The sequence below is a fragment of the Corylus avellana genome, chromosome ca4 (assembly GCF_901000735.1).
Source record: "Corylus avellana chromosome ca4, CavTom2PMs-1.0".
Taxonomy (NCBI): Eukaryota; Viridiplantae; Streptophyta; class Magnoliopsida; order Fagales; family Betulaceae; genus Corylus; species Corylus avellana.
Genome location: NC_081544.1, coordinates 22,933,371 through 22,946,054, shown reverse-complemented (window position 1 = coordinate 22,946,054; position 12,684 = coordinate 22,933,371). Strand labels below are relative to the sequence as shown.

General features: G+C 36.0%; 1 protein-coding gene across 1 annotated transcript; it reads right to left on the bottom strand.

Annotated features, from left to right (window-relative positions):
- Nucleotides 1-6,301: 6,301 nt before the first annotated feature.
- On the bottom strand, nt 6,302-7,812 carry LOC132178572 (stearoyl-[acyl-carrier-protein] 9-desaturase, chloroplastic-like). Its single transcript, XM_059591015.1, has 3 exons — nt 7,694-7,812; nt 7,098-7,584; nt 6,302-6,856 (listed from the first exon to the last, which is right to left on the bottom strand). Exons 1-3 carry the CDS (start codon nt 7,810-7,812, stop codon nt 6,302-6,304), a joined length of 1,161 nt encoding a protein of 386 aa, XP_059446998.1.
- Nucleotides 7,813-12,684: the final 4,872 nt, after the last annotated feature.

Genomic DNA, 12,684 nt, shown 5'->3' with positions numbered 1-12,684 from the left:
GCGTATCTAGTATTTCCACAACCACAAGACATGTTAATTAGCATTCATACTTTTCAAATATTTTGAGTTAAGTATATGGGCTATTTATGATTATTCGATAATAACTTCTTATTAAGTTATATGTATACGTATGGGCATGCGAACCAGTGGTACATTGTCTTGATAAGCGAGACTTTTGTCCAGTCGGGGTCCGTTGTTGGTTTTCATTTTGATCGCCGTCCTCCGCTTCTACTCTTACGTTATCTACACGTATTACGATGTAAATGTGTTATACACATGCATGTGTGGCAAAAACATATGCACAATGTGTGATTACCAAACAAAATTACTAACTGTTAAAATGATAGTCAATTCAGAAGACGATCATATTATTGAAAGAGAAACAAAAAACAGTATAGTTTTACCTAATCGGCTATCTACTGAGGACCTTACAATCATACGGGCTGGGGACTCTACGTCGTGCGGATCCCTAACATTAGTCACCTTTGGCTCGGAAGTGACATGTCTCGAGCCCTAAAGCACACGAACCCAGGCCTCATATGCCGCCATCTGCTCAGAAATTTGTGCAGCCATCTGTGCAGCTATCTATGCGGTAACCTGCTGGGTCACCTCCGCAGTAATCTCAACCTTCTGCTGGGCCAACTGTGCAGCCATATGTATCATGTGTTGCTCCCTTTCAGCTTCGAGTGATCTTTCAATCATTTGCGAGACATTCGAGCTTCCGGGGTTCTGTGAATGTGCTTGGGAAGGTGTATAATAAGAGTGGGTGTTACCGTGCATAGGAAGAATATTCTTACTAACCCCTCGAACACGACCCACATATTCAGGCTTATAGCCATGCGCCTGGGCGTATGCGTCGTTCGGTGCCCATCGAATAGTCCCATAGGGCCAGTCTACCAATTCTGCAGGGTCATTTTCCAATAGCTCTTGTATTCTTACCTGTATGTTACATTGCACCCAATCATTGTTATTTAAGTGTTAATCCTAAATAAGTTTTCTATACTCAAATAAAAATAAAAGATAAAGGGTATAAGCAACATACAACTCTCTCCTTGACCTTCTGATTTAGGTAGTTACTATCTTTCTTTCGGTGGGTCCTGATGTAAGCCTTCGCTCACGTAGGAGCCCTGCCTCCAGTAATTACCTGCAATTAAAAACCCACAGCACAAACATATGTTAGTATATATATTAAATTAATGATGACATATACATTTATACAAATGGTAAATGACAAACATACATCCTCATTTGATAACCTTGCGAAGCTCTTTGAGCCGGTGCAGTGTGGTGTGTTATTCATGCTCGTATCTCTCTCATATGCTGAGCATAGTCCTACGCGTAAACAACATATATACGTTATTAATATATGAGTCATCTTCACAATATTTACAATTAATGAAACTACACAATTGAAATTAACTTAGTGACCTACTTGATAGGATGGATCGCACCATTTTTTCAACAATATATCCATGTCTGCGCGGTTATACCCTCGAAGGAACTCCCACATCCTCGCCTTCACTGTCGCAGGAGTCTCACCGCGTTGAATATCGAGTTTCTTTTTCAATTCATATCTTCAACGCCTCAGCTTCTCACCCATGTCACGGAACGCGTCCTTCTTGATTGCCTTAATGTCCAAGCCAAGTAAGTATAGAACTGCGTCTACATAAGTTACAAATTGAGAAATTAGAAATCCTACATTATATTTTCACCATCAACTAATCGTTTCACAAAAGAAGTAAAATAGCTGCTATGTACATATGATCGTAAATTAAGAATATCGTAACGTTTCACACACCATCAATGAGCTCTATAAATCCTCCTTCGTGTTAACTGGTACCTTCGTCCAGTCTTCGGATATCCTAAGGAAAACCCCGCTCCTGACAGTCTTGCCCATCACCCGTCTTAATTTCAACCCGCTATATCTTATTGGCTGCTACGATCCATTATACTCCATCTCGATCATTTTCCAAGAGGGGATGTCCCACAACTTGCGCGAGTCATTTATGTACGTCACTTCAATTTTATCCTCTGAATCTGCATTGATGTTTAACACACATAAATGAGTACCGACATTAATTGGAAGTAAATGCTTATAACTACATATATACAAGAATATGCATAAACAAATACGTATATATTTCAACCTTGACTAGCATATATACCTATTGTCCGAACTTCTTTGACACCCAACAATTGCCCAGCAAGTCCAGCGGGCTGGCGGTCCGATGGGTCATCTGTCTCATCATCCATGTCGTCATCAGCCTACGTCTCACTATCATCCATGTGTGCGCTGCTATGTGGCGGCCGATCGAAATAGCCGTGCGGCAATTTACCCAGCTGGGTCAATGACGTCCGCGGGGATGGCATACGCGGGGATTCGCCCGAGTCACGAGGAGTAGGCTCATATCGATACCCTAACTTGGTAAGGCCAGTCGGATGGGATGGGTCAAGGAATGCCAAGTCTATTGGATTCAAAGAGCTGGGACTATCTTCAATGTTGAAAATATAATCGTGTGTCGCAGGGGTCTGCCCTTCCACATGCTCTGGAAGTGTCGGTCGATGCCCTGATCGCTGCCCTAGAAGCATAGCAACGTCCTGCGTCTCACTATCATTAGGTTCGTACGGTCTCGACCCATGTCCACCTGTAGTCTGTCGCATAGAAGACTGTGTCCTCCATGCTCTTGTCGTCCTTCCTCGAGTACTCATACTAACCTGCGAAATAAATCACGTTACCGATTAGTTATCTGTAAAATGGAAGAACTATACAATCAATGTTTAAATATATACCAACAAACCAATGAATGACAATCAATGTATAAATAAATAACAACAAAGCATTACATGTACAATATTCAAATTTAATATGATCACATACGCTTCGATCGGTGCTACGTCTGGTCGGACGTATTTGACGTCATCATGCGAATCATCATGATTTCTGTTTAAAAGTAGTGGCTCACTCTCATGGTAGTTGACATGATCATCATGAGACCCTCGACCCTGACCAATGTCATATACGTTTCTACTGTTGGTATTGTGGCCACATTCCTTTCCCCCTGTCAAGTGGTCGTCTACCAACCCTGGCGGGTGTTTCCTGTTTGTTCGACACGTCTTACATGGGCACACAATAAGTCCATCTGGAGTTCCACAATTCCTAACTGCGAAGTCTACAAATGATCTACACCCGTCTATGTATTCCTTCGTACCCCTAGACTTCGTTATCCAACTCTTGTCTATAATGTTACTATGTACATTAAATAAGTCGATGTTAGTTTTGGAATAACCTAAGCAAAATTATTGGCCACAAATTAATTTAACTACATTTGTTATGGGAACCCTAAACAAAATTAATCTAGGCTAGTCAGTTTTTGTTTTTTTTTTAATAAACATTACACAAATTAATATAAATTTAATAACCATAGCAAAATTATTGGTCACCAATCAATTTAACTACATTTGTTATAGAGACCCTAAACAAAAGCAATCTACGCTAGTTTGTTTTTTTTTTTTTTTTAAAAAAATTACACAAATTAATATAATTTTAATAACCATAGCAAAATCATTGGTCACCAATCATTTTAACTACATTTGTTATGGGAACCCTAAACAAAATTAATCTAGGCTAGTTTGTTTTTGTTCTTTTTAATAAAAATGACACAAATTATTATAATATTAATAACCTAAGCAAAATTATTGGCCACAAATTTACTACATTTGTTATGGGACCCTAAACAAAAGTAATCTACGCTAGTTTGTATATGTTTTTTTAATAAAAATTACACATAATAACCATAGCAAAATTATTGGTCACCAATCTATTTAACTACATTTGTTATGAGGACCCTAAACAAAAGTAATATACGCTAGTTTGTTTTGTTTTTTAATAAAAATTAACGCAAATTAATATAATTTTAATAACCATAGCAAAATTATTGGTCACCAATCAATTTAACTACATTTGTTATGGGGACCTTAAACAAAATTAATCTAGGCTAGTTTGTTTTTGTTTATGTTTTTAATAAAAAATACACAAATTAATATAATATTAATAACCTAAGCAAAATTATTGGCCACTAATTAATTTACCTACATTCGAAATTGCCATTGAGTCAAAAAAAGGTCGGGAGTTACTCCGAGTTACCAACTTTGGCAGTGGAGGGAGGAGGGGGACAAAACCCCATTTTCATCGACAAATTAACTAATATTTAGTTGTTAGTTTTTAGGTTAGTTAATTCGGCACTCAAAACACTTTGATGTAATTTGGTTTTAAATCAGATAAGTTTTGTATATAGGAATTTCTCATAAATCAAGTAAGAGCTAGAAATGTTCAAGTTCATTCGAGTATAAGTGGATTTGGATACTATGCCCAAACTGGTTTGCTAGATTTGTCAATTATATATGCTCAGCATATATCATATGTCTCAAGCCCCACTCTTCCATTATGTCAGCTAGGTGGTTGGTTAAAACTTTCAATAGAATAAATCTCTCAAATATTATTAGTATAATAAAGACTCTTCCAATAAAGAAAATGTTTAAGTTCCTGAGAAGTTCTAGGAAGTCAAATAAATGAACTAAAAAAAAATTTAAAGTTGATGTGGCAAGAGTTTTAAAATTTTTTTTTTAAAAAAAAATGCAATTCTCTTTCCTTTGTCTGCCACGTCAGTTTAGAAATTTTTTTGAGTTCATTTGTTTGGCTCCCTCCATTTCAAATCTTGGCCAACATACATCATATGTAGTTACAGTTGCATGCTGGCATGGATTTTCTTATATTTTTTTAAATATAAGATTCTCATATTTTAAAATTTGAATCTTCTATTTCATTTAATGACCTAAATAAATGTAAAAATTTGTGTTACTGAGGCAAATAGATTTGACATATTAAAAACTAAAATTAATTAGCTCAATAACATACAAACTTTTATATTTGTTGAGACCGTTAAATGAAATGGAGGACTTAAATCTTAGAATATGAGAATCCATTGTATCGGTGGAATCCTTATGCCCCCGACAATTGTTTATAATGAACTGGTCAAGGGACAACTGAAATATAGTTTATAATGAAGTGATATAGACTCATCGGAAACTGTTATATATACATTTATCCCTCATAGTAAATGTATTAAACAACATGGGTTGAAAGATTATCCGGATGATACCAATAATGTATTAACACATTTATGGAGAAGAGGAGAATTTTTGAATGAGATCTTCCATCTTATCTTATGATGATTTATTATTATTATTATTATTCATTTTGAACTATATAACTTTCAAAAAGTGAAGGTTGGAGAAGATATGGGCGGATTGAGACCTCCGCAATAGTAGGAAAATTGCTCACCAATTTTTTTTTTTTTTTTTTTTTTTTTTTTTTTTTTAATTCTTACCATCTATTTTCATCTAACAGCCACCATTTCGTCGTGTGTCCTACTCAATATAAAAATAATAAAATATTATTATTTTTAAAATAAATATAAAATCAAATAATAAAAATAAAATTAATTATTAAAAAAATATGGGGTGGCGAACCACCCCAGCCAGTCAGCAGGGGCTTGACCGCAGGGAGTTGCTGGTTGAGGAGTGTGAGCCACCCCTATGGCCCGAGCCATAACCGACCACTGAGGGGTGGCCACCCCTAGAGGCTGAGGCGGGGGTGGCCGGCCACCTCGTATTTTTTAATAATTATTTTTATTTTTTATTATTTAATTATATATTTATTTTTAAAAAATAATAATATTTTAGTATTTTATATTAAGTGAGACACGTGGCAGAATGGTGACTGTTAGATGAAAATGCATGGTCAGGATTTCAAAAAAAATTGGTATGCAATTTTTCCACTATTGCCGGGGATCTCAATCCGATATGGGGATATATCCTACGAATTGAATGCTATTGATTTTTAATACTATCTATCTTTTTAACCAAATTTAGAAAGAAAAAAAAAAAGTTCAACGTGAAAATCAAGTGGGAATTCTAGAAGAAACAACGGTAAGAATAATCTTACAAAATTATATTAATACATTTTTTTTTTCTAATAAGTGATCATTACAAAATTATATTTAACCAACAACTAGAAAAGCCTAGAAAGGAACAAAAAGAACAAACAGTTAACAACAAACAAACAGGAAAGCTAACAAGTAGTTTCAAACTCATGAACTCCGAGTAAAAGCAACTTATAATATTACAAAATACAAAGAAGGGAATATTTGGTTTATTGTAAACTCCCCCATAATTTGCTAAATTATGGCTACTAGTTGTTTTTTTTTCACCTCCAGCGTTTAGGGACCAGCCAGTTCTATGGCTACACCTCCTTACCAAAAATCCAGCTAAAAGAAACGGGGGATGCTTTTTTTGCCCTTGCTAGAGCTCTTTCTTCCAGATTTCTCAGTCTTGGAGCTAATCCGCATACATAGTCCTGGGCTTCTTGTCCCTCACCGGAAAGTCCAGTTAGTTTTTCAACGTTCCATTTAGCCACCAAATGTTCCAATATTTCTCTATAATCCCTGGCTGTGTACACACCAATCCGAGAGGCAACATTTGCAAAATGATCAAAAAGATTTTCATCGTAGTTGTCGTACATTAAGTGGGCTGGCATTAATATTTTTCTCCTCATCATGTCGGCAAATGCTATGACAGTTTCATTTGGATCAAGCTCGAAAAGCTTCCCAGCTATTTTGGTATAAGCAATTTCGTGGCGCTTCTCATCTGCTGCAATTGTGCCACATATTTGGGCAAGCTTTTCATCCCCGTGCTTCATGGCAAGCTTGGCTGTATTTCCATGGGAGATAAATGTTGCTCTTTCTTGAAACGATGTGTAGATAGTAAAAAAGCAGGGACTTGTCCTAGTGCCCACATCCTAATTAGAGAGAAATATAGGACATTAACTTGTTGATCATTCTAACTTTAAAGTTTTATCAAAACTATGGGTTTATTAATTTTGTTGTATTATATTGATTAATCATATTTGTTGTTATTATTGGACGTGAAATTCCATATCACACATTAAAATTCTGACATTTATGGTCTCGTTATAAGCTAGTGACAAGACTTATGAGCAAGTTAAAAAATGTACGTTAAATAATTACTGCATATCTCACCTTTCCTGATCTAATCAGATAGTGTATTGTCTTCTCAACTTGTTTCATATCCACTCGTCCGGAAAGATAGAGGTATTTGTTGAGAAGATCACCATGCCTGTTTTCTTCTGCACTCCATCCCCTTGCCCATGTTGCCCAAGGTGTGTTATCGCTACCTGTTTCATCGTGAAAAATTTTTGTGCCATTGATAAGTGCATGGTAAGTTGGAAGGGCTTCTTCCGTGATCATATCGCCGACTAAGACAACAAAGTAGTCGTTTGGAATGTCCTTTGTTCTCTCCCTGAGTTCATTGAGTTGTTCAACGAATCCATATGAGGTAGGATTTGGCAAAAAGTCTTGTGGTTGCCAAGATTTTTCAACAGGTTTTAGGAGAGTTAAGATGTCACTCCTGACCCACTCCTCCATGGATTTGAATATTTCAATATTTTCTGGTAGCATGGGATGAACTATGTTAACATTTCCATGGCCTAAAGACAATGCTTTCCCTCTAGAATTAAAGAAAAAAAAAATAATTAGTATTTTGTTAGGTAATTGATTGCAACTAAAATAGTTAACCACTCAAAAGCATAATGAGAGATTTTAAAGAATGGACTCACTTAGAGTTGGTGTAAAGAGTGGAAGTCATAGAAAACTTGGGAGATCTCTGAGCTCTTGCACGTAGGAGAGCAACTGAAGGAAGGGATTGAAAGGCGAAGCAGTTGAGCATTACAGCCATGCTTTTAACCTTGATTTGCTTTGTTGCTAAAACCGTGAGCACTGAAAAAAGTAGGACTGTTAGCATTATGTTTAAATGAAATTAGACAAAAATATAAAAATGACAGCGTGCTGTTAATTTTTAATTTGATAAAAAAAAATTAAAAATGACAGTTCATTGTGCAGCGCGCAGTTAATTTTTAATTGTTTGATGTGCGTCAGTCAGTGCGTCAGGCAATGCGTCAGCCAGTGTGTGTTCGATGTTTCTCTAACATTCTCCGTGTATTCTCAACTACTCAATTGTCATAACCAAGAAGTCAAGACCTTGGTTTCTCTCATTCTCGTGTAACGTGTTTGATGTTTTTCTGACTTTTTCTAATCTTTCCCTCTTTGGCTGTTTCGCATTCTTGGTTTCATATTACCCAAAAAAAAAAAAAAAAAAAATTCAAGAAATTTAATGTTTATTTATCAATATTTGGCATTTTCCCATAACCCAATCGAGTAAGTTGAGAGTAAAGTTTATAATTAAAGCCATTAAGGCCTTAATTTGTCTTAATTATGACAACGCCCTTAATTTGTTTCGGTTATAATTTAAGCTTTTTAATTGAGATATATTTCACATTTTTATCATTTTGTTTCTCTAAGATCGCGTAGAATGTAACTTTAGTCACTTTGTATTTTGTATTTTTCTTTACTTTTATACTAGTGCATACATGGTAATTGATATATCAATTTAGCATATATTTATGAAGTCAAATAAATATGCTTTTTGTGATACATATATTGTAGTATAATTTTTTTTTTATTATTGTATTTACCATATTATAATAAAAATATAATATATATAAAAAGAACAAAAAAATATTTTATTATTATATTTTATTGTTTTATTGATAAACATGTAGAAAGGAATTCTTGGATCAGCCACTAATCTTAAGGGAACTGCATGCATATTAATTATATCATCCCCAAGCCGGCCAGTCAAGATGGGCACACATTTTCCTGTTAATTAATGTAGTTGGGTGGTAGGTTACAACCTAGCTTAAAGGCAAAATATGTTGGAGAATTTTATTTTTTTCTAATTTAATTTATTAAAATGACATGTATTTTTTATTTTTATAAATATATGTAAGAATCAAATGTCGATAAAAAATGCATGTTAGAATTGAAAATATATGTGAAAACACATGCATTTTGAACTGGCCATGTAGATTAGGAAAAAAAAAATCTATTGAATTTGAAACAAAACTTTATACATTTACTTTTATGAGATTTATATAGCAATTTTTGGGATATTGAAGACAAATTCTTTTAAGCTAGCCAGGATTTAAAAAAAAAAAAAAAAAAAAAAAAAAAAAACTAGCTTAATTATATGAAATATCTATTAGTGACGACCAAAGTTGCCTCTTATATACACTTATTAGCGCCGACATTATGTGGCAAGTGATAATAAAATGACATTGTTTTAGCAAAAATAACGTGGAAGTCATTGGTGCTGCGCGTGAAAATTCTGCAACAAAAACCAAATTTCCTTTTCTATTAGGAGCCAATATAATAACTTAACAAGAAGAAGTATATAATAATTAATGAAAAAGAAGCAACAAAATCAGGAAATACATTAAATAGATCGAGGGCTTCAAGGAAGACAATGAAGCAAAAAATGATAATCTATTAAGACTGATAATTAATATAATTAATTACAGAGACAAACATCATTAAAAAGATGAAATTATTCTTCATGTTCTTGATATGGTAAAGACAAAAGAGATATTTTTGTGAGCTCCTTGGCTACCAAACTGTATATTGCCCTTCCCATATCTCACACGTACGCAAGAGATCTCCTTTGGTCACAATATTTCAGTATAGGAAATGTTAGGCAGTCAAATAAATGAATTTAGAAAATTTTTTAAACTGACGTGACAGACCGTAAGTAGCAAACAAAGGAGAAAGAATTTCTTTTTCTTTTTTTTTTTTAATTTAAAAACCGTATCACGTCAGTTTGAAAATTTTTCTGGATTCATTTGTTTGGCTCCCTAGCACTTCTTCTCAGCATAAAAGATTGACTAAATTGATCATAACCACTTCATTAATTAGTCCCCCCATATTCAAGCCCCAACTATATTGTGGACTAACGGTATACCCTTCCAAGTTCTATTCTAGAAAAATTATTGTTGTTACCGTATACAACAATGATGAATAATATGGAATAAAAAAGAGAGAGATCAAAAGAGAGTCGAGACACAGATTTACGTAGTTCATCAATATGCCTATGTCCATAGGAGAGAGTGCGGCTATATTTTACTATTCAATAATTTAGGGTTACAACATAACATATTTATAAGAGAACTCAAATTGTAAGTATTTTGGAAAACCCAAAAAGACCTTCCATAACTAATTTGTCCCAAAGCCCACATAAACTAATTACATTCAATGGGCCAATAATAAAATACGAGTCACTTGTTCCAACAATCTCCACCTTAGCGAGTATTCACCTCTTTGAAGATAATCAAATATTAGGCCTCCACCTGGAACTAATAGGTTTGGGATGCCGCCTTCTCTCCTCTTCTTTCTAGCACCTTAAGACATTTGTCAAGTCCAAGTAATGCTTGAACTTATCTGTAGTAACAAGCTTCGTCAACATGTCTGCTGCATTTTCAAAAGTGTGAATCTTCTCAAGTAACAATTCACCTGTAGCAACCAATTCTCTAATCTTGTGAAACCTCACATCAATGCACTTGGTTCTCGCATGATACACCTAGTTCTTTGCCAAGTAAATGACACTCTGTCTGTCACAATACAACGGAACTCCACCTTGCTGAATACCCAACTCCATGACTAATCCTGTAAGCCACAAAGCTTGCAGCCTCAACTACGGCCATGTACTCCGTCTTAGTCGTGGACCTCGCAACCTTGGACTGGATCAAAGACCTCCAACATATGGGTCATCCTACAAGAGTGAACACATAACCCGTGGTCAACCTCCTGTCATCCAAATCCCTTGCACAATCTGCATCTACATACCCAACAACTGACAAATCACTTTTTTGTCTGACAAAAGTGATGTCAAACTCAGTAGTACCTTTCAAGTATCTGAAAATCCATTTGGCTGCATCCTAGTGCTGTCTCCTAAGATTTGCCATGCACTTGCTCACCACACTGACTGGATGAGCCAAATATTGCTTGGTACATACCATAGCATACATCAAACACCCCACTGCACTAGCATATGGGACCTTAGACATGTCTTCAATTTCTTCAACTGTCTTTGGACACTGTGAAGTAGACAAACGGAAGCGATTCGCCAAAGGTGTACTTACCGGTTTCGCATTCTCAATTCTAAACCTCTCCAACACCTTCTTCACATAACCGGCTTGAGATGGCCACAATTTCTTGGCATCCCTGTCCTTGCAAATCTCCATCCCAAGAATCTTCTTAGCTGCTCCCAAATCCTTCATGTCAAGTTCTTTACTTAACAAAACCTTCAGTTTGTTGACCTCCACTATAATATTAGCTGCAATAAGCATATCATCCACATACAGTAATAGAAAAATAAATGAGCCATCATCAAGGCTCCTCACATACACACAACAGTCATATTCACATCTCCTGTAGCCAATTATGATCATGTAGGAGTCAAACCGCTTACACCACTGCCTTGGAGACTGCTTCAGCCCATAAAGTGACTTCTTCAATTTACAAACCAAGTGCTCATGTTTAGGTTGACTGAACCCTTCTGGCTGCTCCATGTAAATCTGCTTTTCCAAATCACCATGGAGAAAAGCTGTCTTCACATTCATCTGCACCAATGTCATGTCATAATGAGCTACCAACGTCAATACCGCTCTGATGAAAGTATGTTTAACCATAGGAGAAAATATTTCCTTGTAATCAACCCATTTCTGCTGTGCATAACTCTTTGCTACTAGGTGAGCCTTGAACTTCTCCCCAATTTTTCTGATACAACTTCCTTTCTCTTGAATACCCATTTATACCCTATCACCCTCTTCCTCTCTGAAAGCTCCACCAAATCTCACGTTCTATTCTTATGCAGGGATTCCATCTCCTCCGCCATAGCACCCACCCATATACTTTTCTCTTGGTTATTAACAGCCTCTTGAAAAGTAATAAGATTTCCGCTAATGATGACAATAGCATAGGAAACCATGTCATCATAACCATACCTGACTGGTGGCCTGATAGTGCATCTAAGTTTGTTTGTGGCTATACTGTGATATTGCTCAACTCCTGAAGTAGAGGTCTCTGTACCTTGAGAAGTGTTCTCCTGCACGGGAGTCTCTAATTCCACCTGCACCACCTGCTTATCACTGCTACTACTTTCTGGCACTTGCTGCTCTTCACCCTGAGTACTCTTCAACAAGGAATTTTCATCAAATACCACGTCTCTATTGATCACCCCCTTGTTTGCCTTCGGATCCCAAAACTTGTAACTCTTAACCCCTTTCCCATATTCGATAAAGACACACAGTCTAGACTTTGGATCAAGCTTTGATCGTTCTTCACTAGGTATGTGCACATAGGTTGGACAACCAAATACTCTCAAACCAAAGTAATCTACCTCATTACCTGTCCACACCAAGTAGCATCCCATACTCACTGCATCTGCCCATAAAATCTTTACAAGTCCAACATTCAACCTCAGACATCGTGTTGTCTCTGCAATAGTCCTATTCATCACTTTCGCCACACCATTTTGCTGTGGTGTCTTGTATACTGTGAAATGTCTCTCTATACCATACTACTCACAGAAATATCTAAACATGTCGTTTGTGTACTCAATTCCATTATCTATCCTGAGGTACTTAACCTTCTTCCTAGTCTGGTTCTCCGCTTCAGCTTTCCACAACTTGAACTTGGCAAATATCTCTGATTTGTG

Excerpts from the sequence above, each read along its gene's own strand:
- LOC132178572 (XM_059591015.1), bottom strand. The coding sequence starts at position 7,812 with ATGGCTGTAATGCTCAACTGCTTCGCCTTTCAATCCCTTCCTTCAGTT. Across the intron at positions 7,585-7,693 it reads ACTCTTTACACCAACTCTAA|AGGGAAAGCATTGTCTTTAG; the intron begins GTGAGTCCATTC and ends CTTTAATTCTAG. Across the intron at positions 6,857-7,097 it reads ATCTGATTAGATCAGGAAAG|GATGTGGGCACTAGGACAAG; the intron begins GTGAGATATGCA and ends CTCTCTAATTAG.